Source organism: Hippocampus zosterae, chromosome 7 (assembly GCF_025434085.1).
Source record: "Hippocampus zosterae strain Florida chromosome 7, ASM2543408v3, whole genome shotgun sequence".
Classification (NCBI taxonomy): domain Eukaryota; kingdom Metazoa; phylum Chordata; class Actinopteri; order Syngnathiformes; family Syngnathidae; genus Hippocampus; species Hippocampus zosterae.
This window is the reverse complement of record NC_067457.1, coordinates 19679363-19701180: the sequence shown is the minus strand read 5'-3', so window position 1 is coordinate 19701180 and position 21818 is coordinate 19679363. Positions and strand designations below refer to the sequence as shown.

At 43.3% G+C, this 21818-nt stretch overlaps 4 protein-coding genes across 5 annotated transcripts; 2 read left to right on the top strand and 2 right to left on the bottom strand.

The window, feature by feature from the left end:
- Positions 1-824: 824 nt before the first annotated feature.
- On the bottom strand, positions 825-2534 carry npy (neuropeptide Y). The gene is made up of 4 exons (XM_052071614.1): positions 2417-2534; positions 2056-2243; positions 1417-1506; positions 825-1093 (listed from the first exon to the last, which is right to left on the bottom strand). The coding sequence occupies exons 1-4, from the start codon at positions 2456-2458 to the stop codon at positions 1072-1074; spliced, it is 342 nt and encodes a 113-aa protein (XP_051927574.1). The 5' UTR covers positions 2459-2534; the 3' UTR covers positions 825-1071.
- Positions 2535-8438: 5904 nt separating this feature from the next.
- Positions 8439-10966, bottom strand: fam221a (family with sequence similarity 221 member A). Its single transcript, XM_052071609.1, has 6 exons — positions 10828-10966; positions 10109-10282; positions 9111-9301; positions 8957-9027; positions 8727-8859; positions 8439-8490 (listed from the first exon to the last, which is right to left on the bottom strand). Exons 1-6 carry the CDS (start codon positions 10953-10955, stop codon positions 8462-8464), a joined length of 726 nt encoding a protein of 241 aa, XP_051927569.1. The 5' UTR covers positions 10956-10966; the 3' UTR covers positions 8439-8461.
- ccdc126 (coiled-coil domain containing 126) lies at positions 10251-15022 on the top strand. Its single transcript, XM_052071612.1, has 3 exons — positions 10251-11583; positions 13230-13733; positions 13809-15022. Exons 2-3 carry the CDS (start codon positions 13496-13498, stop codon positions 14045-14047), a joined length of 477 nt encoding a protein of 158 aa, XP_051927572.1. The 5' UTR covers positions 10251-11583; positions 13230-13495; the 3' UTR covers positions 14048-15022.
- Positions 15023-15265: 243 nt separating this feature from the next.
- tra2a (transformer 2 alpha homolog) lies at positions 15266-20277 on the top strand. Of its 2 annotated transcripts, none has more exons than XM_052071606.1 (10): positions 15266-15465; positions 16601-16734; positions 16832-16997; positions 18367-18414; positions 18755-18943; positions 19152-19254; positions 19366-19581; positions 19649-19719; positions 19912-19945; positions 19997-20277. In XM_052071606.1, exons 1-9 carry the CDS (start codon positions 15430-15432, stop codon positions 19939-19941), a joined length of 993 nt encoding a protein of 330 aa, XP_051927566.1. In that variant the 5' UTR covers positions 15266-15429; the 3' UTR covers positions 19942-19945; positions 19997-20277. The 2 variants fall into 2 exon arrangements, with proteins under 2 accessions (XP_051927566.1, XP_051927567.1); XM_052071607.1 differs by having other exon boundaries at positions 15267-15465; positions 19152-19267.
- The last annotated feature ends 1541 nt before the right edge of the window (positions 20278-21818 follow it).

Below are 21818 nucleotides of genomic sequence, written 5' to 3'. Positions count from 1 at the left end.
ATCTCGTCTAAATCAATTCATCCATTTTCAACACCGCTTATCCCGAACAGAGTCACGGGGAGTTACTGGAGGCTATGCCAGCTGACTTCGGGCGGAAGGTAGACTACACCCTGAACTGGTCGCCATTAACACATATAGAGACAAACGACCATTCGCACCCACATTCTCACCGTCACAGAAGTACGAACCTACGCTGCCCGCACACTATTGCGGCGTGTGTACCATTGCACTATAAGCGACAGAAAATCATTAGCGCTTGCTAAATCGTCCCTCATTATCTTTAACCATTAGCTGCAATCAGTCTTTTTTCCAGCTGCACTACCTTGGGACAGATTCTATTGGGCGTTACGATGATTTAACAGCAGATAGTTGTATACTAATTGTTTGCGGGTACGATTATAGAAATGCCACATAAATTAAATGCTATTAAGTTTAAACAGAATCAAAATTAGAACGTGTTTATTCCGTACCGCCGGGCAGCATCTACCTCTGTGTGTGTGTGAATTTATTTTGATTTATTTTAATACATTTGTCTGTCCCTCTGTCTACCACTAGAGGGAGCCATACACCAAGTTTTCGCAACATTCATTGAGACGGGTTTAACAAAATAACGGGTGCAAACTACAAAATAGATATTCTGTACAGCTTTAAATTTGAGTTGTAAAGTTTTGGACATCATAGACTTGTGACATAAATCTTGTAAAGCCTTTTTAAGTCTTTATCAGTCTTGAAGAAATACATTGCCGAACAAACAGCTCATAATTTTGAAATACGTTTTGAAATACGTCTTGAGCCTGCAATCGGACAGATAGACCAAACGCATATTTCAAATAATTACTCTTTAATTGCACAAACATACACAACAAATGACGTACCCTGTCCCCCAGTTTACTCGAGACATTCACAAATGATGACCGCGTCTATAATTCTTACAATTTGATGGCACAAAGCGGCAAAAGGGGAGCAGACAGGCAAGGAGGAGGAATGTGACCCGGGCACGGCGGTCCTTTTGGTGCACGTACGATGACATGATGTTTACACACGTGGAGGGCAGATCGACCCGTGACCTCCTCACCACAATGATGGCTCGTATCTAGTAAGAAACACAGAGGTCAGCTTCCTTTGAAAATGAAATATTCTTCTACTTCGACATTAGGGCAGGGGGAGGGAACTCCGGTTCCTCAAGAGCCTCACCAGAGCTTGCCGATGATCGTTTGAATTGGATGTGTTGAAGTCGAGAGAGATCTGAGACAGGTATGATATGGCTCTCGAGAAACTGGAGTTTGCTTACCCCTGCATTAGGGATACCTGCACAAAATCTTTTGAGACCAAGTAAGGAGCTTGGACTGTATCGTGCAGGTATACCTGTACCTCATGTCACCGGTGGGTGTATATATCTTACTGCACAACACACACCTTGACTGTGGAAGTGTGTCTGCGCTCTCCTTCAGTAACAGTTCTGAGACCAGTGTGTCCAATATCTCAGGATTGGACCTCTTGCCATACCTTGAGGAGACCAAGAAACCAGAATGAGACGGAATCAAGCAAGGCTTATAGGTGAGGACATTTTCATTTCATTTTTCTTCCTCATGCCTCTTTTTTTACTGACAAATGACCACACCAGGATACTAAATGTGATTTCAACAGAAATATCACCCCCCCTTTTTTTTTTGCATTGTATGGATTGATATAATTTGTTCATGCAGAGCGAAGCTTCAGTAAAACAGACCAACGCAGCATGCGCGGATTATTGCATCCCCGCAGGATATCATGACTCCTGGCCTGCTCCTCAAACGATAAGTGAACTTAACCCTTGTCGCTCGGAAAAGCAACTTATCAACACATCCACACAGGTGATGATGCACGCACACGCAGTAGAAGAGATTTGTTCAAATTATAGTCATCATATTGCAGTGATGCATGTTTGCAAAAGGGCAATCAATATATTCACAACACAAATTTTTGATGCATTTTTTTGCGTGAAGATGAGGTGCCGCAGAATGAATTGCATGTGGATACGGTTTCTTAAATTAACCATCATGCGCTCCATCCTACCTCTGTCTTGTGATGAGGTTGATGTAGTGTCTCAAGGCTGAGTAGTACTTGGCCAGGTCCTCGGCAGCGGCGTCTTCACCGGGGTTCTCTGGTTTCACCGGGTAACCGTTTGTCAGAGTACCCAGGCACAGGAGCGCCCACAGCACGAATGCCAGGGTCCCCACCAAACTGACAAAGTTAGAATGCATCTGAAGGAGTGCAAAGGAAACGTGAGTGACAGTCAAACAACATCAACTGGAAGACTCCGCGGAAAAGCTCTTACGACTTTACGATTCGTAAACTCGGGTTTAAACGCCCAAAAAGTCCGACTTTATCGTCATCGCAATCTAGGTCTGATGAATATGATATCGGTTATACTTACATTTTCCACGGTGCTCTTGAAGTGTCGGTGCGCGATGCTCATGCGTCTCTCCTCGGAGATCTGAAGTGCGCCTGGTGCACGCTGCGCTTTATATGCGCGCACCAGACGCGCGTCAGAGCTGCACGCGGCGCCCGCTTTGCGCCACGCCAGCGTCACCGCCGATGCTTTCATTGCTGGAGTGTTTTCTTTCTCAAACCATCTCAACTCATTAAAACAACACGAATTAGTCAATTGTCTGTTTCCAGTACCCGGTGTAATATTTTGTTTTGTTTGGGGGTTGGGGGGGGTTGTCTTGGATTGAGCATGACGCACTACATAACCGATGCATGGATCCGGTTACTCACCTAATGTGTACATGGCAGCATGAAAAGATTGAATTGATCGAATCGATAGACACCTTAGGGTGCTTTGGTCAAGGTACAATTATCATACTGCTAGTTGCGGTGTATGTTGTGGCCTGGGAATTAAATTTTACCTTTGGACATAATGTACTTTCTGACAGGGCGGATAAGATGTGTGGAAAGCATGCGCACGTTTTAAAGGATGCCAAGATGCCGTCAATTCAGATGGCACGAACAGATTTTTACAATCATTTATGGCGTCATCCTCACGACAAAACCGCTATTCTACCAAGAGTCATAAAAGTGCCAATGATACACACTTCACATGTGGCCTTGCACCAAAAGTGCTCCTGATGACTAACATTTAAAACCGCCTCATGAATGTTATTCTTGAATCGCTTTTCAATGTAATTTGCTCCTCCCATCAGATGGAAGCAGCAACAGGCACAAAGGGCCTGCAGACGCATAACCCCCCCCCTAAAAAAAACACACTCTCAAGGGAGCACCCTTAATATGCACACCCAAATAGGTCTTAAATGAACGTGTAACGCCAAGCGCTTCATTTACCTCCCATTCATCATCCTTTTGTATGTCAGCTCCCCAGCCATATAATCTAGCAAATCAGTGCCCTATCTTGCAAGGCTGCTCCTTAAGTTGCGCGGAGGATGCTGCGAGGGGCCTTTTGTGTCACACAGGATGCTTAGCGAGAGATGAGGAATGAGACACAAGTGAGAGAACATGTCTCACAAAGTCGCAAACCCCAATCATGACGACTACCGACAGGAATTAGACTTTGCGGCCCTCTTCAGGAGATAGTCACATTCAGGAAGTCGCGTCAATGGGCTCCACACTGTTGTTTGTTTTTTTTTTTTCTGGGACAACAGCTCGGATTTGAGTAAGTGTCAAAATGTGTACAAATGTAGCGGGATCTCGGGGTAAATTGAAAGGTCACTTGATGTTTGCCTAAATGTTGACGTGCGCAACTCAGTCAACCTTAAAGTGAAATTGCTTCTTTGTGCCGAGCGCTACTGTAATACAAAGCGCTGCTCGTATAATGAACCACAGCGGTCAGCTTGGGTCCAAAGGTGGTGATACAATTATTTAATGGCTCCTGTTGAGGCATCATTCACAATCAGCCAAATGTTTGGCAGCTTCGAGGAAGTGAGAACTAACTTGGACTTTGATGAATTAACTCACAGGATTCAATCAATATTTTAATAGGGCCTCTTATTAGTTCAATCCTTTCAGGGGCAGCGGTTACTACAGTGGACGGCACATCACAGGTTAGAGATGATCATTCTTGGTGCGCAAAAAGGTTCAAGTCACGTATTTTGTTGTCAGTGTGTTGATCTGTGCGGCCCATCGCCTCAACAGAAGGTCAAGCCATTGTAAGTGTCGCATTTGTTCGGCTCAGGTGCGATGTGCCGCCGTCCTAGTTGGAGGACACCTGTTGGATGTCAGCTGCCTAGGAAACTTACCGGGGTCCACGCGAGACGGCTTTCGCAAAAGGTCATCGTGTCGGGAGTGATGTCGGCTTGAGTGACAAGAGACCAAAAGATAAGCGGATTCAAATTACCAAAGATACAAATATATTGAAATTCCGAATTTGCTTGTCCTTTCCCGGAGCAAGTAGACAAGTCTTTATCTTTTTTTTTTTTTTGCATAAATGTCAACACAATTCCTATGAATAATTAGCAGCTGACGCATTGTATGTAGCATAGTGTGCCTGAACGCGTCGGATTTGATGGCGAAACTCAAAACATAAGGTACCGGTACATGCATTGATTTTGCTAGCCAAAAACAGAAAAGGTTTCATTGTCATTGACACCGTCCAAAAAAGTCCTCAAATGACTTGTTGGAACCTTTCGTTGATGTATTTGAAGCCAAGATGAGACCCCTCAAGTAGCTTGAGCATAGTGTGCCTGAACGCGTCGGATTTGATGGCGAAACTCAAAACATATAAATCAGCATGTATTGTATTGTATTGTATTGTAAAACATAACGTACCGGTACATGCATGGATTTTGCTAGCCAAAAACAGAAAAGGTTTCATTGTCATTGACACCGTCCAAAAAAGTCCTCAAATGACATGTTGGAACCTTTCGTTGATGTATTTGAAGCTAACATGAGACCCCTCAAGTAGCTTTAATGATTTATACGGTTCAACTTAAAAGTTCCCTTTTAAGTTGAACCGTTACCATCAATCCGCCATCAAGTGTGTCCAAATAATGAAAGCAACGGCCAGGTTTCGTGTAAATGTTCAGCGAGCGGGGAGAGTGTGTCATGCTAACGTGTTTACGTACAGTTGCGCGTGAGGCATCAATCGAAATGGCAGTCACACTTTAGCTTCACGGCGAGAGCAGTTTATTCGTTAGCTAGGCTACGCACGCCCAATTTAATAAGACTAACCATACAAACGGCGCATATAAAATGACAATTTGGCACTTATGCTAGGCTACATTATTACGCAGCTTTTTAAAAAGCCATTCGTCACGACCTCTTCCAGTTCCTCCTCCTCCTTGTCAACCGACACAGGAGGGAATTGAATCTCAGCCTCCATGAAGTCGCTGCACTGTCATGCACTGTCAATTTCCCACTGTTCTTCCCACAAAAGAGATGTTCACACATCTAATGTGTCAGCGCCATATGATTTTTTTTTTTTTGTTCTTCTCCAGAACACGCGGCACAGAAACAGACAATTTGAAGTTTTACAATTGTAATTTTTGGAGAAAATAAAAGGGCTGGGGGGTAGCATTGTGGCGGACTGACTTCTGATCAACTGATTTGAAGACTTTTGGGCTAGTTGGATGAAGGATTTAGTCTCAAAACCAAACTGCAGTTCTTCATCTATTTATTGTAATTATTATATTTATCATCGACATTTTGAGATGGGGGATTGTGGTCCTGTGGACAATGATACTGAACTGTAATAATATACAGTATATTTAACATTTGAGAAATCATGATCGTATGTGAATTATATTGCTTGCAAAATTGACAGCTCCCCCTCCTCAACACATGAAACCTATTTTGTCATTGTTTGGATCCTTTTTCTTATTTTTGGCGTGGTATCTGGGTCAGTATTGTAATTGGTCGTTAACCAGCAACTGTCTCTCTGTGCTGAATGATGTTCCCCCTCTACAGTTGCATCCTTTTACGTATCCCATAACTGTCAGAGGGGTAATTTAGTATTTCAATGCATGGTAATTGCCAATTTAATCTTCCGTGCCGCGTCTCCTGTTTTTTTTTTTCTTTTTTCTTTGGCTTGGTCTGTCAGTCAAGCTCGGTGTGGTTTCCATGGGGATCAGACAGGGCATGGTAGTGATGTCCTTCGGCCAAAAGTAAAATGCTGCCGTCTCCTAAATGCGGTTGCTACGCAGAGGCAATTACTTTGAATTGTATTTGTGCCACACTAATAACGTGTGGTGACTGGAATTATTTGGGGGTTTCGATAGTTTCTCGTGTGGCGCCTCAACCATGTTGCCCACCGGTCTGTGGGTAAAAAAAAAAGGGGGGGCGGGGGGTAGCTTGTTTTTGTCAATGGAGGAAAGTGAAGTGCAAATGTCTGATCAAAACATACAGAAAAAAAACCCATAAAAGGTATCACGATTCATCAGTTATTAGCTCATTTCAGTTTTTTTTTTTTTTTTTTGTATTCGGTTCACAATATTAGCAAAGCTATGGGAACGTGTTTTTGATAGCGTATTAGCTAATTTAGCATTTTTCATCACTCATTTTGCAACTCTATTGAAACATGTTTGATAGTAAACACAATTACTAACTCGCTCTTGGTTTAAAATGCCACGGAACAGGATTTTTGTTCTCAGTACGATGCACGTAAATAAAGAGGCAAACTGACGTGCGCAGACTTTTTTTTTTGGCTGCGCAAAGTTAGCAAAGCGGTTTTTTTTTATACATACATACCGTACGGCAGTATAAATAGTAAGTCATAATTGCCGACATTTCAATCTCTCGACTTCTACTTTGACTTAAGTACAAGAGTTGATTGAAATAATAGAAATACTTGTAGCACTACAATTAGAATTTCTTATTCGAGTGCACTGACATTGGAGATCCACACCGGATGTGTCAGCTTTCACATGGGATCCCTTCCACTCACTTCCCAGAGCGCTTGGGCGCATCGAGACCCAGGTGCACCCATGACGTTGTTCACACGCAACGTGAATTCCTTGCCTTCAGCACCACCTGAGATGCACCAGCCAGCATCCATCTGGATGCTGATCGAGTATGACCGCGACATTAGCGCAGTGGAAATGCTTTTTTGGGGGGCGGGGAGTACGGGAAGGGGTTGAACGAGCCCATTTTAGAGCGCAGCAATACAATTTTAATTTTATTTTAATTTTTTTTGTGGAAGTGAGCCACCAATCGAGCAAGCGAACTCACCTCACTCTCCATTCGCGGTACGGATTAAATCGGCAGTCGTCGCTTCTGATCTGCCATGAGGAATAGGATTAATCAATGGCAGACAAAACATCTATGCGGGAAAAATTAAACGCCGAACATGCGCACTGAAGTGCTGCTGTTATTTTGGGTGACATGTTGAGTGGGCGGTTTTCTCTCCAGAAGAAACAGTCATCAATGCATATACCTTTTTAGATGTTGAAAACATACCATAGAGGGGGGGGGGGGGGGGGGGGGGATATTGGGGTGGCTTTGCAAGTAAACAAGCAACAAAAACAGTAGATTGTGCAGATTAATGATAATTGGGAGTGTCGTGCTTCGGGCTGGAAAATAATCTTGATTTCAATTTTTTTTTTCTTCAATATTGTATTTGCGATTGAGCATGCGCAATAATTTAAGTCTTTGACGAGAAACTGTTAGCTTTATTATACATATAAATATATTAGACATGTTTTGGACTTTCACTACGACGGCTTCACAAAAATTCGGCGTAAACACGAGTCAGGAAGTCCAAAATCAGATGACAACGGTAATGCAAACAAATATGGCATTGTCACGTCGATTTCTTAAAGACGATAAATGAAGAAGTCAATAAATATTGCTGCATTATCACCGTCGTTCACTCGGTCAATTTTAAATGGTTTGAATTTCAAGTTCACAGGTCAAGCTTGGCTGTAGGGGTTCACTCGGCGGATTTCTGCGTAGGCGGTGCGAATGTAAACGGTTGCCTGTCTCTGATGTGCTGCTCCGATATTGACTGGCAACCAGTCCAGGGTGTAGTCACCCCCCCACCCCCCATTAATTCTACAACGCTATAGAAAATGTATGGTTGGATGAGGTCAAGCTTATCAATTCTATTCTTTGGATTTATCAGCGCACACCGTGGATTTGAATTGCGCAAGCCTTTCGGCATCGCGCAGCAGTGCCTCAACCGAGGCTTCGCTGATAACAAATGTCTTGAACTTCAAAAAAATAAAATAAAAAATCTCAATTCTGACATCCCAAAAGAGCATGTCGATGAATTCAGTCGCCGTCAACGTCTGATTTGTTTGGGGCATTTGCTCGCCTGTCACTGCATCGCCGTCTAACTGATAACAATAAATGTTGATTGGATATGGCATATAATCATGATGATGGGTCGTGACAAGACTTTTTTTTTTTTTTTTTTTTTTAAGATAAGCACATTCTCGTGATTGATGTCCAGTCTGAAATGGCAATTGTATCCCCCTTTCATTTGGACTTCTGTTTGCCGATACAACTCATCCGTGACTGCCGTTCCTCATTACTCGCAGTCATCTTCGGACTCCTCAACTGAAAAATACAACATGCAACACGATATATTTATTGTCACGTTTTTGCAGGTTATGATGCGCTTTAAATTCAGCCTCAAATTTCACACGAAAGCCAAATATCCTCCGTATTACTTCTTGGCAGCCGTGTATACTCTATAATGTCCATTCAATGACGTATGATGGATGACTTTTTCCTCTTTATCTATTCCAATAGATTCAAGATGGGGGGGGAAAGGAAAAAAAAAGCCTACTCACGTAATCCACTCGCTTCCAAAGCAATGTAACCATCCACCAAGGAGCTGAAGTTGGTCAGTCCGCCCATTGCAGCATAAGGGACATCTCCTCCCACGGGGCGACCTCGTGCCACCCTCTCGGACTTTGTCTCAACCTGACAGGTAAAAGTCATTTCATTGATGAAAATGCGCGGGAGTTCTGTCTGTGAAATTCTGTGTCTTTTTTTTATTTTAAAACAAATCGTGGTTGACCAGGGTCTGGTGATTATAGGTGGGCTGGCCACATCCACATGTGTACGGACTCCTGAACCCAGAACAGTCACCTGAAAAGGAAACGTTTTGTGATGCGTCTACAAAAGTCTGTACAATAGTGCTGCTCATTCATGCTCGGGAGCTTTTGACTCACACTTTCTGCACAAATGTCTGCCGCCTTCGGTGTGATCTTCAGGTAAGTGTTTACACCCACAGCGGACGGGTGCTGCGCCGATGTGGGGAAGATACTCATAAGCCAAACAAAGACATTTCCTCACCCGGCATGGGAGGACTAAAGGTCTCTCCGAAGGGATGATCTCAAAATCCGTTTTATGTTGCTTGTATCTGCAAGACATTGGGCCTTTTCGTCAATGACGCCTGCGCAGTCGAATCAAGCAGCGAGCACGAGTAACATTTCATTTGACTGACTCTAAATATCTGATTGCAGAAGTGGATGGCCTTGGGAATGTCATTCATTCAGCTCCTTGTAAGAAAGAGCGTTCAAAAGTGAGAGACGGTCAAATGAAGTTCACGTGTTAAGGTTCCAGTGCATTCATCCCCTATATCGCTGTGTAAATGTTAGAAAGAGGGAATGGCAAACACAGCTGAACCAGATCAAGATACGTTTTGTTTTTTTTAAATCAATGCGGCATAAATTCACAAGATAAAAAAACCACCAAGGACAGAGCGCCGGAAAAGTAGAGCTCTACACACACAAGACACAAGTTGTTGTCACAAGGAACCAAACAAAGCCGCGACATTAGACAAAATTCTTAGCATAGAGAGAGGCTGCAGGGGGAAAAAAAACCCCCAAAAACGAAAAGGACCTTGTTGATTGGCTGGCGCAGCAGGACGAGTTGACAAAACAAGATGAAGCTAATGAGAGCAGTACGTGGGGTCCGCAGATGTACACTTGAGCGCAAAGTGTAATCCTGTGACCGCAACGGGATATTCATTCAACATTTGACACCTGAGAGATGATTTATATGAAGAGGAAAAAAAAAGGCCATTACCTACAAACAAACATCAGGGTGAACGTATACCTCTTTGACTTTTGTCAATCCAGAATTATAATTATAATTAATCTCTATTGGATCCTGATCAGTGACTACAGTATGCAGTCAAATGGGAGAGTAAACAACTTTACACCACCTATGTCCGCAGAAGCACGGTGTCTCTGGACCGACCAGTCTGCAGTCGATGCCTCCCGGTACACCAAAGCTCACATAGAGTCTATTTTTCACTCGGTGCGGCACCATTTTCCTCTTGTACTCCTTATATTGCTCAGGAGTAAACAGTCTGCCGCCGTCGTCATCACCCACAAGCCTGCAAGAGACACCAATGAAAAGCGTTGCTTTATTTCAAACCCCCCCCCCCCCCCAAAAAAAAGGGTAATTTAAGTCATGTCGTGTTCTTCAACAGGATTAATTAGGTCCTCGCCTATTTCTGCCTGTGTGATATCACTGTGGTGACGTAGGGTGTCATTTGTGCTAAAGATGACACAAATTATTAAGATTTGGCAGCTGCAGCTATGGAATTATTGAATCAACACATTCCGTTGTTGATTCAATCATGATTGCACAAAATCAAAATGCATCCTTCTGCTGAAGTCATTGAATCACATTTAAGACAAGTATAATTTGCTATTTTAATGATTCAAACTCATCAAAGGCATTTATGAGCCTCCGTATTTCTGTAGTATTAGAAAATGTGCCTTGAATGCCCTTATATTCAAGATATTTGATTCTCAAACCAATCTTTCACCAAAAAAAAACTATTAATAGAAACAAATATGCAGCTTTTCGTCCAATACCAATTCGGGTTTAAAAACGGTGTACAGTATTTACAACAAATGAATGAGTGAAACAAACCGTCTGTACTGGCAATACTCATCTACCGCTTTTAAGGCTGAACTATCCAAGAATTGAGAGTGCATTGTAAAAAGGGCGCCAATCGAATCTTGCAGGTTGTTTTTTTTTAAGAACAATGTACAGTGCATTAACTGTCCCACGATTGTTTTTTCTCTGCCATGTTGCTATGGAAATGACCCGGGGTCCATCTAACGGCTGGAGAATGTACTGCAGATGTTAAAAAAACCACCAAATCAATTTCACCGACTGGAGATCATCTTACTCATTCAGTTGAAATCGAAATATTGTAACACGGAAATGTTTCTACCTCGTAATCGAAAGTTAAATGAGTGATTTCTCTATCACTGTCCCCTTTTGTCATCCGCGGGGCAAGAGAAAGGCAGTAACGACTACAAGTCCCAGCATGCCTTGCGGTGACGCACAGCGAACCTTCAAGGGAACCGTGACGGTCAGCCCACTTGCGTGCATACATTTCAAGCTGTACACTTTAGCTTATTGAGTCGCAGAGCGTTTTTCGGAGCTTAGCAGAAGCAGCAATTAAATGTTCGACTCTCGGGTCATGATGACCGCCTAACTTAAACACAGAGACGGTAGACTTCATGTTTTGGTTTGTTTTATTTTTTCTTTAACCGGCTACCGCAAAAACCCTTTCCGATCAGCCTTTTGGGGTTTGGAGCCCTCATCCTCCTCCGTTTGGCTGCAGCATGGCTATTATATCACCAGCTTCGAGATAACCTCGGATGCAGGAAGCCTGAGGTAATTTAGCATAGCCTGCTGGTCTCTGTCTGTTTTTAATAGCGTTGTTAGCGAGCTAACATGACGCTAACACGGAGTTGCAAAGTCGCTACACGTTAACTTCCCCTTTTGCAGCTGCAACCATATACATTAAAAGTACCACAAAGGTGTCAACTACACAAGAGCGTCTCTTGTGTAGTTTTCACCTTCATGTGTAACCTTGGCATCAACATTACGCGGTAGAGAAATTAGTGAACCGCTACGTTTGCCAAGGGGCAGTTGCTTTGTTCTGCTGTCATACAAGGTCAACTTGACAGTAATTCTTGGCACTCACTATCTGATAGTTTTGTTAACGATCTGCGAGTCGGATGAGCGGGACAGTGTGCCTCCACTCAGTAGTCGGTCAATGTTCAACCTCAGTATTAACTCCCGTGTGCCTCCCAAGTCGAATGAGATCCAAAGTAGGAAACACTTAGACCAAGCGTTCTTTTTCATGCTGTTATAAGGAAAATAATGATGCCGTTATTTGTGACTATCAAACGAGGCTGCGGTCGCGTATCCTATATTTCAAATGGGAAAAGTAACGTCTCATTATTTGCAAACTGTGCGGCAGATTTTTGTGAGCATGGCCAATTTTGGCAAAGATACTAGTGGATGACGATCAATGAACGGCATTGTGACCCACTAAACCAGAGGAATTTCTTGGAATGAGATTTGGAAAAATGCATAAGTCATTGACTCCGGCATAACATAATCGAAGCCTGTAACTCAAAATGTTACCCTTACAAAGGTTGTGTTCACCCTGTTAGGGAGATATTAATTTGGCAAGAGTATAATTTATCTTTAGGGTTGTAGATTTGGGGGCTATTAAAGGAGCCCCTGTACAATATCTAAAAACAACAAAAAATGTGCAAGTGTAACTAAAGTCTCAAATGAATGTACGTCTGATTCAAAGATGCTGGCGATGAGCAAAATGTATTCCGTTACCTCTGCTTTCATAATTTATTGCCTCAGTCAGTCGCTCCCGTCTCATCACCTCAATAGGTAAATAGCGGCACACCCATCACAGAAGGGAGAATGGACCGGTTGGCAAAGATCTATAAAATGAAAAATGATCACCTAATTTTCCATGTGAATGCGTGCCGGAAAGCTATTTGTCCTTTCACTGACCCTTGTGTAGGTGGGATTAGAACGCGAATGCCCTCAATGGTTGTCACCGCTGCTATGAATCCTTTCAGGAGCAGCAAAGTGGATCCAGTTACAGCTCAACTAGCAATTAGGTTTCTGGGCTGAAATGTCAAAATGTGTTGCGGCGTGCACGCCGTCGACTTATTGACCAAGGAAGTCTGTTTTGATGTGGTGCTACAGTTAATCGTTGTAACAATCAAAGTGATTCACCAATTAGCCCATCCGTTTGAGTAATTGGATCAAAATTGATTTTGCGTGATTAAAAATGCAATACCAACACACTAACAAAAGCACAGAAAAGGCTTTTTTTTCTTTTTGGGTCCTCTTGAAGTCGCCCGTCCTCACATTTGACACTGTAGTATCTGTGACTTTGAGTGTGTGTAGCTTTCAATGAAATGTTGAACAGGTAGGTGAGGCTGCCATTTCCCAGCTTCCCCAGATCATTTTTCTCGAACCTCTTTATTTTGTTGTGTGTATAGGTTGTCCAACGCCGTGTGGGCATCCTATCCAAGCCCCCATTCTGTCATGGTGGGCAGCCAACCACCAAAGATTGAGGGTCTCCTCGTCTAGGAGAATCAAAGTCGAGCCTCATACTGTGACATTTGTGAACTCTGGACTTCTCCCTGGGAATGGGCAACAAAAACACTTGAGAAATCTATCGCGCCGAAGCAACAATATCCAGGCCGTTCACATCGGACGGCAGCAAACGTTCCCGTTTCCTGCTCCTTTCACCATCCCCAGTATCATGCTCGGCACTCTCCTGAGACGCAACATGTCGCAGAAGCTGAGTGTGCTGCTCTTACTCTTTGGCCTGGCGTGGGGACTCTTGTTGCTCCGCTACACCGTGCAGCAACCTCGCCACCAGAGCAGCACAGAGCTCCGCGAGCAGATACTGGAGCTCAGTCGGCGATACGTCAAGGTCCTGACCGAGGAGAGCCAGAACGCTCCCGGTGGGCCGCAGGGGACCACCATGGCTGGTTATGGTAATCATTTCACGAGAATTTTCCAGACTTTTGGGCTACATGTCGTGACTTAACGATCTATTCTTTTGCACGCAGCGGATCTGAAGAGGACAATAGCGGTGCTGCTGGATGATATCCTGGAGCGCCTGGTCAAACTAGAGGGGAAAATTGAGTTGGCTGCCAATGTGTCTCTAACCAATGCCTCCCACGGGGCCGTCCTCACTTCCACTCCTGCCGCCTTGCAAAGAGCCTCCCACCAGGAGCGAGCCAGCAGTCATCGCGGGACGTCACGCTTCAACCCACAAAGCCCCAACAAGCCTCAGCAACATCTTTGAGTTTTGTTTTGGTAGCCGTGTTGACTGCTCTCTTGGCACATCCCACTTTTTCTGAATTTATCCCAGGACGTCCGCAGACTTGGAAGGAACTGATGCTTCTTGGAAAGCCAAAAGGAGGGAAAACCTTTTTTGCCTTCGCTTGTTTGGTTTTTTTGCGCCACAGTATTTATTGTTACGGATCAAGATTGCAGCGTGCATTTTTATATTTCAATTTTGCATTTTTATATAATGGCATATTTGAATCGTATTACTAGTACTGGCTTCAAACTATGTATCGGCCGTTGTGGAAACTGCAGTGCAAGGCTCTAAGCACATTTTGGGCTCACAGTAGTATACAACTTAACAACATCATGTCAACCTGCTGAACTCAACAGAATGCTCACAATATGAATTGCTGCATTTATGCTGTGGACTATTGCTCGATGCAATAAAACGCTTCATCTCTTATCTTACATTTAGTTGCATAGACGTAATCCAAAGACTGTTCAGCCTCAATGTGAAGCTCGTGATACAACAAATGAATCTCATTTGCCGCTGAAATGTGCCCCCTTCCCTTTACTTGCCTTGGGAGTGATTTCACTCAATGTAGAATGGAATGAATGTACTGCAAGGTCATTTATCTTTGATGCTGTGAAGATGACTGACCATCTGCTAATACGCGTTCAGGGTTCATGTTGCACTGTGACTGTAGACATTTTATTAAAAATAATGGGTTAATCCACTCTTGGTAGTGCTGTTACATTGTATGTGGGAGACGATTGTTACCTGCTGGAAGAGTCTTTCAATCTCTGCTTGGTGAACTATCCCATGCAGATTACAAACCTTTCAAATACGCATCATAATGATGCCTGTTAACCCTACTAGATTACCAACAAATGTGGGCGATAGCCGTAATGACTCATTTGTTCTGCTTCATTTGCACAGTTTTAACTGTACCGTAAATCCACCAGACTTAATAAACTGGTTCAAATATGACTGGTGTAATAAATGTTGTGTACTATAGTATTTAGTCCACACGCACTTGCTAAATCGCAATACGTGTTGGGTATAAAAGAAAAGTTAAATGTACCATTTTATATTGAAATACTGTCCTCTAAACGACATTGTGTGGTTTTATTGTGTATCGCTGACTCTTGCATTACGTCATCCGCCACGCGACATAAATGACACAAGCAAAGTCGCCAGCTCTTAGATGCAAGGGGCGTCGTAATCGGAAATGACGTATCAGTGCGTTTTGTCATCGCTCCGCCCTCGCGCGCCATTTTCTCGTCGCACATCTTTCAAACCAAAACATTCGGCATTTTAACGTTTTATTTCTTGTTTTTGTTTGCTTGTTTTGGATATTCCGGAAAAAAGTTGCTTGGTAGGTAGATGACCTGAAAATGAGTGACGTCGACGAGGGAGGTAACGAAAGACGGGTAAGGAGTGATCTCTTGTACCTGACTCGTTGCAAGCCGACAACAAATACGTACTGTACATTCAAACGAAAAGGTATTCATCAGTCAATGAAGTTTTCTATCGATGACAATTTGCAGCTTATGCCCCGAGTGGAGCTCGCCTAAAAGCCAGTTCTGGGGTTGCATCTTGCTTACGGACAATAATTCTTTGTTAGACTTCTTTAAGAGGAGTAAGTAAACTTCAGTAACTTTGTTAGCTGGAACACCGTCCGCGGTGTTACCCTGAATGGCGTCTTTATCTTGTAATTGTAGGAGTAGTTTTTATTTTTATTTTTTGGCTTTTGAAGTCCAGTAACCGTTATATGTGTGGTCATATCAAAAGTCACGCGCAGATACCCCTCATTTGGTCTAATAAACCTGGACTAGCTTTTAAGTGTTACGAACTTGACACATATTCTGTAAATGTTCTGATTTTTAAAAAAATTAATAATAATACTGGTGAACATTGTCAATTCGAATGTAAGTGCAATTTAGTCACTGTTTCTTTTTCACCAAGTATGGTACGTCTTTATCATAAATCTAATCTTTTAAATAAAGGATCTATTGTTCGTGAAAGTTTTGCAGAATTTTATCCAAGAATGATGGAAGAAAGTACACAATTCCAAGCTCAAAAGAAGGCTAATGAGCACATCAACAGAGAAAATAGAACCAAGATTAGAACAATTGGGTCTAAAATTGGGGTGAAGAAAAACACACAAATAGAAGAAGATTATGACGAGTAGAAATGAAAACTTGTAAAGAAACTGGAAGACAGAATATGTCCCTCGGGTAAGGAAACCTTGCTTGTTCCACAGCTCTTTCTTGAGCATGCTAACTTTTTGTCATAAAACTGCATGCTTTACTTGTTTTGATGGCCCTATGATAGTTACTAAACTCTGACAGTCTCATTCCACTCCTGAATGTTTATATTTCTTAAATGGAGCATTTTTTTAATGCAGAAATGACATTTTCATTGAATGTTGCCCATATAGTGTCTGGAGAGTGCAAGTTGTACGCTGTTTAATGTGTTAAACACTTTTTTAAAAAAATTAAAAAGAGCTTCATGTTCTAAAGACATGTAAGTGTAAATGATAGTCTTTTACCACTATGGCAACAGGGGTTTCGCTTGTCATCTAAATCCGAACACGGAAGTACAACTCAGGCCAAATCGGAGAGCAGCTCAGGCTCCACGAGTCCATCCCGAGAATCCAAGCATTCAGAATCCAGATCCCGCTCTCAATCAAAATCAGGGTATGTTGTTATTTATGCTCATAAACGGGTGAAATATTGTTCCTGTCCACTTCGTAAGAAAATGTATCAACCTTCCTGCCTCACACTCTATTTTCAGCTCTAGTTCGAAGCACGTTTCTGTCCGACATGTTAGTCGTTCACCCTCTCCATCTCATCCCTGCCGACGGAGATCTCGATCTCATTCCAACAGACCCCACTCCCGCCGCAGGAAGAGCCGCAGCACTTCGCCCATCTCAAACCGCAGCCCCAAGTCTCGGCTCAGAGTGAGTGCCAACTAATTTGTGACATTTTATGTTTTTCTATACTGTGCGTCGTCCTATCTAAACATTATCTCGTGAAAAATCGAATTAAGCAGTTTAGTGTTGCGCTGAGATACTTTCCCCCTATTGAATGGCGATGCGCATTTCAGGTTGCATCTGATTGTTCAATTGGGTCAAGGCGTACAATTTAATATGAATTTACAGCTCGTATTTCTAATACGCATATCTAATACGTGTTATTGCAATGGCAATATTTTTTGGGGGGGGTTATGCAACCCTTTAAGAGACATTAAGTAACTTTCTCTTTAACAGCTGTGTGTAAGGTGTGCATTTTGTACCCTTCTATGGAGTGAATTGCAAAACCAAATAAAACGCGTAATATCGGATTAAGTGTACCATCCCGTCCTGGCCTGTGCGTAATCACTCAATAGCATGCCAAAAACAAAAGGCATGCTTGCAGATGTTCTTGGGGTGGCAGCGAACCAAATTTGAAATTGAAGGAACCCGTCCCATTGCTAATATAATTCAAATTGCTTGTGCGATTAATTCCGAAGGCCCTGGAAAGATGAAATTGATGTGGCAGCACATAGAGGCTGAAATCTGACAACACCCCCCCCCCCTACCACCCACCCCCCAAAAAACAAAAAACGAACTTTTTTTAAGTCCTCGAAGCAGTCTAGCAAAGAGAAATGTGACAAATTGAAGAGCATCGGCTCTTAGGTTTCGATTAATGTGGTTACCCGGAGCAAACATTGGAATTTGGGTTTTAGTTGTTGAGGCCAGCAGAGAAGGCCTTGTTGACCCTGACCAGTCATCACTGTCAAGCAGTATTTACCGGTAAACTGTCACACCAAGTTCTGCTGCAAAAGGCGAAAAGCCTGCATTCAGGACGCAGCCCTTCGCACGGTTTGACAAGCGAGCCAAAAATGTTGGCAGTGCTACAATAACCAATGTGTAGTCATTCCCTTGACTGTGCGGCTACTGACAACCTCATTGTATGACTTCACCACGATAACAAACAGCCTTTGGTTCGACTCCAAGGCTCTGCTTTTATTCACCGTCTGCAGCTGTCTTTAATTGTTTTTGTTTGTTTTTTTTAACTCCGGGCGAAACAACAACCTCAACATTTTCCGATTGGTACCGCTCTGTCGAGAAAAAGACGAACCGTCACTCGGAACAGCCGAGTCCAATTAGGCTGCCGTAACGCCGCAAACCTTCTCGAAGTTATCATGTGACGAATCAACGAACTTAACACGCCGAATATATGCGTCCCATGCGGGAATTTTTTCAAGTAGTTGCGGTTCATGCTGTGGCAAAAGCACTCTTGACGGCACATTCAATAACCGTTGCTCTCATTTCATTCTTCCAACAGAGCCATGAAGCCAAAGAAGCAAACAGCCACGGCGGGCTAGTCGATAGGGTAGGTGGACCTTGGGCCATATTTTGGGCGAGCGTGGCGTGGTAATTGTGCATGTGATTTCTCGGGTGGAATGGCACCTAAGTGGGACACACCGCGTACACGTAACGGTAACTCAGATTTTTGAATGAGGCTCACCCGATTGACACCTCAGAGATTCCGTTTGGTGTGCTGATAAACTCCATGTTGATTGAGGTCAAAACGACCCGCCTCAGATAGGTTATTAAAGCTGTCAAGGGTCCAACACTGTTCCGCTTGCAGAAACGTTGAAATTGGACATTTGTATGCACCGAAAAAGGACGGAACGCGATCAACCAAAAGCTTTATTGTTGACCCCTTCTAGGCAAACCCCGATCCCAGCAAATGTTTGGGAGTATTTGGCCTGAGCTTGGAGACCACAGCGCGAGACCTGAGGCACGTGTTTTCACAGTACGGTCGTCTGACTGCCGTCGACGTGGTGTTCCACCAGCGCTCGGGCCGCTCGCGAGGATATGCCTTCGTTTACTTTGAGAGACTCGAAGATTCAAAGGAGGTATGGCTGACTTGTTTCATTTGATTGCGACTCGTCACCGCGCGCCGTTTCCATTATTTGCTGGGCACGTGTGATTGTTCGAGTGCACCACTAGATGTCAGTGTTGTTACAGGCGACCTCGTAGACAAGCCATCATTGCTCCGACTCCGCATATGTGGAGCCGATGCTGCTGCTGATCCTTGCTTGACTCTGGACGTTTGTTTCTTAGGCAATGGAGAGAGCCAACGGAATGGAGATCGACGGGAGGGTAATCAGAGTAGATTACTCCATTACCAAGCGTGCCCACACCCCCACACCTGGAATTTACATGGGTAAACAAGCTATGTAAGAGTCAAACCAACGTTTTCCGCTTTTTTATGTCGCACTCATGAAGAGTGGAGTCGGTTAACAATCTCCTTCAAACCTTTTTTTTTCTTGAATAGAGAGGATGACGACGATGATGGCGGCGGTGGTGGAGTTTGCCGTCGGAGCAGGGGTTCTTATAGCGTTCGAGGCTATGAACGATGCTACGAGCGAAGCTACGACCGAGGCTATGACCGTGGTTACGACCGGAGCTACGAACGTCGTTACGACCGGAGCTACGACAGGGGCTACGGCCGATACGACAGCTACGAAGAGCACGACTACAGATACAACGGGTAATTCATCATTTTCAAAGTCCAAATGTTGCTCTACTCCATTTCAACTCTCCGTGTACCGTTGCAGACGCAGGCGCTCCCCATCACCGGACTACGGGAGATACAGAAATTCCTCTTGGTCTCATTCCTACAACCAAAGTAAGTATGAACGAGACCAAATGAATGCCTTTTGACGTTGAATATGACTCTGATATACTCATTTGGGTTTGTATCGCTATTTTCAACAAATATATGAATATATTTGATGAATATATATATATCTTTCATATTTTTTGGGGGGGAGACGCCACTGACTTGCCTTGAATGTGTGTGCTTTGTTTTTTTTTCCAGGGCGCTACTGAGGTGCTGCAGCTGATATGATCTTAGCATGTCGAAATTCACAGCACACTTTGAGTTCAAGGTAGTTGTGTTACATGCAGAGGGTGGTTTTAACTTACAAATCTCTCAACTTCCACGGACTCAAAACTATTTTTTTAATTGTTGCCATTCACCCCCCCCCCTTTTTTTTTTATTCTGATCTTCACTGTTAGACAGTGGGAATTGGATCTTCTGGTAAGTACCATGTAGAGTCAGCGTAAATCTCTGCTGACATTTCTTAAGGTCATCATTTGAGTTTTATGATCAAACTGCCTTTTTGTTGTTTTGTTTTTTGGGTGGGGGCGCTATATATGGAAATACAACTATGAACTCTGAAAAGTTTCTCATTTTTCTGGCTCGAATGTGCATTGGAATTGAAGTTGGGCTTCACTTTTATGGGTGAGAGTGAAGATGTGTGGGTGAGGTGGGAAATGAAGCAAAGGAGAGTTTCACAGAACCAGCCAAGACGCCAGGATGGTGTTCTAAGTTCACACCTTTGAATTCATGTTGGGGCCGCACTTCAAGTTCACAAGGACTTCTCTCAAACTTTTAACACCACTTCAGTCCAGCTTCGCCAATAAAACAAAGTGGAGAAAAGACCTGAAAGACTTCATTAGATATGTCTCGTTTCATGAAGTCAAATATCAGAATACTGCAAATAATGATGTACCCGCCTCTACGAAGGAACGATGAATCAAAAATGGCTTTCACTTAAAACGAAAAGGCACCCTGTTAACATCGGTTATGCAAGACATTCCACATAACTACAATGTGATTTAAGTTGACCTGCTTTTACAGAAGGGCTCCGAAAATGTGATCAGGTTTTTTTTTTATGTTCATTGTCGGGCACTGAGCCAAGAAAAAAAAAAGCACACCGCATCGGTCCTCCGTGCACACAGGTGACAACGCATCGGGTATTTTCTGAATGAACGCAATCTTGAAAATCTGGCGCTAAAACACACCCGTCTGCTTTTAACCCCTTAATGCCATCTCAAATAATGGCGCGGCTTCTTCAACTGGGTGTTGGAATAACTGCTGACATGTGGTGGAGGGGGGCGGGGCTCGCAGCTATGCATCGGTTCACTTTTGACAGCCTGGAAAGTTCTCCAGCTCGAGGTTCAAAGTAAGACATTTCAGCGCAAAGATGGACTTGACCTTGTTGTCTTCATCTCTTTTAATGTGTGTCATGTTGACACCCCCCTTTTTTTCCACTGTTATTTAAGCCATGACCTTTTGATGGAAACGCTCTTTGGCGGCTGTGCGATTCCATGACAAGTGCAACCATATTTGCGCGCTCCAATGTGTTTCACACACATTCACGGACCAAAAGGAAAAAAAAACAATAATGCAGATAATGAACATGATCTTATGGTTACTTGTGATGTTCAAAGATCACTGACCCGGGTTCATTTTCAGGGGTCATCTGCTGATAGCTTGATCAACTGTAGTCTGCCTGGATAAGCGCTACATGTTTCAGAAGTGCACTTTATGGCCTGTTGGCGACAGAATGGGCCCAATGGTCCCTAGCCTTGATTGTCGTAAGCTGCGTGCAGCTAACATTTAAGTCATAAGATGTGAATTCACAGGAGCTCATCTTTTTTCCCCCAATTTGCTGTGAAGTTTTGATATGCTTCAAACTGATTTTTGTGGTGTACATAAACACAACTTGCCCCAAATGCTGACCTGGTGTAACCTATGGTGTACTTGCACTATCAAAAAGAGAGAATGGTGACTATTCTTTATGTTTTGGATACATTTTGACTGCATGCCAAACGTGCGCTGTTTCTACGGTCTGCGTTGACTCTAAATCAGTTATTTACCTAGTCAGCTAGTTGTCTCATCTGCTGTTATGTTTAGATGCTAAATATCCCTTTTTCTGA